The 2,680-nt window shown below is 63.4% G+C and overlaps 1 protein-coding gene across 1 annotated transcript; it reads right to left on the bottom strand.

Annotated features, from left to right (window-relative positions):
• Positions 1-1,644: 1,644 nt before the first annotated feature.
• Positions 1,645-2,670, bottom strand: IER5L (immediate early response 5 like). The gene has a single exon (XM_026049427.1). It carries the CDS (start codon positions 2,589-2,591, stop codon positions 1,683-1,685), a length of 909 nt encoding a protein of 302 aa, XP_025905212.1. The 5' UTR covers positions 2,592-2,670; the 3' UTR covers positions 1,645-1,682.
• Positions 2,671-2,680: the final 10 nt, after the last annotated feature.

The following is a 2,680-nucleotide window of genomic DNA, read 5'->3' as shown; positions in this document are numbered from 1 at the left end:
CAAAAAACTCCCCGGTGCTGAGGTCGGCCCGGAGGTGGGTCAGGAGCGCTCGTTGCCTCCATTCATTGGGTGTAAAGGAGGAGAAAAGGGGGGAAAAAAGACAAAAAAAAGAAAAAAAGAAAAAAAGCCCAACACGCACCACCAAGTGGCACAGAGCGGTGATAACAAACTCCAACTTAAAAAAAAAAAAAAAAAAAAAAAAAGGAGAAAATAAGAAAAAAACTTGGCGAGCGGGGCGCGGAGCGGAGCGGCCCGGGGCGCGCAGGTAGCGGCCGGGCCGGGGTCGCTGCCGCTCCCCCGGAGCCGCCGCGTCCCACCTGGGGCCGCGCGGCCGGAGCCTTTTGTTAGGGGAAAAACGGGGGGGAAACGGGGGAAGGGGGCGCGGGGCGGCCGGACAAAGGCGTTTGGATGGGGGTGTGAGGAGGGGTCGCGCCGGGCTCGGTGGGTCTGGGCGCGAGCGGCCGCTCGGGCGCAGCGGCTCCCGCGGGCTGCAATGACAAGAGAAGCGCGGGCACGGCAACTTTATAATCGACTTTTTATTAAGATTATAAATTTAAACAAATCTGAACAGTTTTACCCGGTGATATACAATTCCATATGCACAAAAATACAGGCTTACAAACAAAGAGGGGGGGAAGAAGACGGGAAGGAGGGAACCCACCAGACCGTTTGGCAAAGCATCCTCAGTTACACATAGTGCTGATACCGTGAAGTTGGGAGTGGGCAGCTGCAGGAAAACAAGGGGGGTGTGTGGGGGGGGGAGCAGAAAACCCACCTTTTTACAACAAAAGGTTTTTCTTTTTTAACCAAACCAAAATAATAAAAAGTGTTGGGGGGGCGAATAGGAGACGCTACAGGAGACAGATCCCTTCACAAGAGCAAACAATGCTGGTTTTATGATTTTTTTTTTTTTGTTTTTTGGGAGGCTGAAACCAGAACAGTTGAACTTTAAAAAAGACAGAAAGAAAAAGTGTGTGTGTGGGGGGGGAAGGAGCCGGCGCCGCACGGCGGGGGGCGGCTCTCGGTTACCTGCGGCGGCCGCAGGAGCGGAGTGGGGCGCGGGGGGCGGCGCTCGCCCCCAGCCCGGGGGCTGGCGAGGGGGGGGGCACCCGGTTTTCCACCCCCCCTTCCCGGGGCTCTCGCCCCCCTGCAGCGTTTCCCCGGCGCGGGCGGCGGGGGGAGGTCGCGTCGCGCGCGTTTCTTTCGGGGAGCCAAGTTGAGATGTTTGCGTTCCTGCCTCTTGTTGTTGTTGTTGTTTTCGCGGGCGTTTTTTTGTTTGTTTCTCCCGCACAGAGGGCGGCGGGGAGCGGCGCTCCGCTGCCCCCCCGGGCCGCGGCAGCACCGGGGGCAGCGGCGGGACCGGCCGGGCTCTCACGTGGCCCCGGCCGCCAGCAGCGGCCCCGGCCCCGCCGAGCAGCCCCCGGAGCGGCCACAAAGAGGATTAAACGGGGGCTGCTGGGGGGCTCTGGGCGCTTGTTGTTATTTTCTTTWTGTGTGTTTATTTTTTCCCCCTTTCTCTCTCATCTCTGCAAAAATAAAGTCCCAACATCTTCGCTTTTTTCTTCTTTATTGTACAATTTATAAAACACTAGCGTGGCTCTGCCCCCCCCCCCCCTTCTCCCGCCTTTGTCTCCGGGTCCCCCCCCAGAGCCGGGGGGTCCCCCCGCTGCTGCCCGCGCCCCCTAGAAGGCGACGATGGCGCGAGTCCAGGCTCCGAGGCTCGCCAGCGCCTGCTTGCTGCACAGCTGCCCGTTGAGCGGCTGCTCCGAGTCCTGCTGCCGGCTCACGAGCCCCGTGAAACCGGAGCCGAAGATGGAGATCAAGTTGGAGATGTTGTTAGAGTCCTGCGGGTGCTCGGCGCTGTACTCCTCGAAGCGGGCGCGCTTGGTGCACGGGGCGAAGGGGGGGCCGCCCGCCACCCCGCCTCCCCCCGGCTCCCCTTCCTCCACCCCCTCCTCCTCCTCCTCTTCCTCGTGCCCCGGGTAATACTTGCGCTTGGCGCCCGGCGCGGGCGGCGGGGAGGCGGGCGCGGGCTGGCAGCAGCAGGGGCACTGCGAGCAGCAGTCCTGGTGCAGGTAGCCGTTCTCCACCGTGGTCACGACGTGAGTGTCCAAATCCAGCACGGTGGTGCGGCTGCTACAGTGCGGCGGCGAGTCGCAGGCGGCGGCGTAGAGCAGCCCCGCAGCGGCACCGGTACCGGGAGCGGCGGCCCGGTAGAAAGCGGGGCACGAGTCTCTGCAGGGCGCGCGCTGCAGCTCGGCGGGCGCCGCGCACACGGGGCCCTCGAGGAGCTCCGCGCCCGGGCGCGCGGGCGGCGGCGGCGGCGGCTCCGGCGCGGCGGGCGGGCAGGCGGCGGGCATGGCGAGCAGCGCGGCGCCCTCCGGGTAGTGCTGCTGCCGGCGGCACAGCTCGGCGTAGCGCTCGCTCAGGTAGAGCTGCCGGGCGTTGCGGAGCACATAGGAGACGAGCAGGTTCTTGTGGAGCTTGATGCCGCCTCGCTGCGTGCGGGAGCTGTGGATCTTCCGCAGGGAAATACTGATCAAACTCTGCGCATCGAGGCTGCTCTCCATCCTCCTGCGGCCCCTCAGCATCTGCTCTCGCCACCCTCGCAGCCAGACACCCCGGGCCGCATCCACACGCCAGCCGGGGAGGGTGGAGAGGGTCGCAAATAAAAAAAAAA

Source organism: Nothoprocta perdicaria, unplaced genomic scaffold, assembly GCF_003342845.1.
Source record: "Nothoprocta perdicaria isolate Ctin4 unplaced genomic scaffold, notPer1 scaffold_6, whole genome shotgun sequence".
In the NCBI taxonomy this organism is placed as follows: Eukaryota; Metazoa; Chordata; class Aves; order Tinamiformes; family Tinamidae; genus Nothoprocta; species Nothoprocta perdicaria.
Note: the sequence above shows the minus strand (reverse complement) of the source record. Positions and strands in the feature narration are given on the sequence as shown.

What these genes read in the sequence shown, in the direction of transcription:
- IER5L (XM_026049427.1), bottom strand. Translation starts at nt 2,591, where the DNA reads ATGCTGAGGGGCCGCAGGAGGATGGAGAGCAGCCTCGATGCGCAGAGT.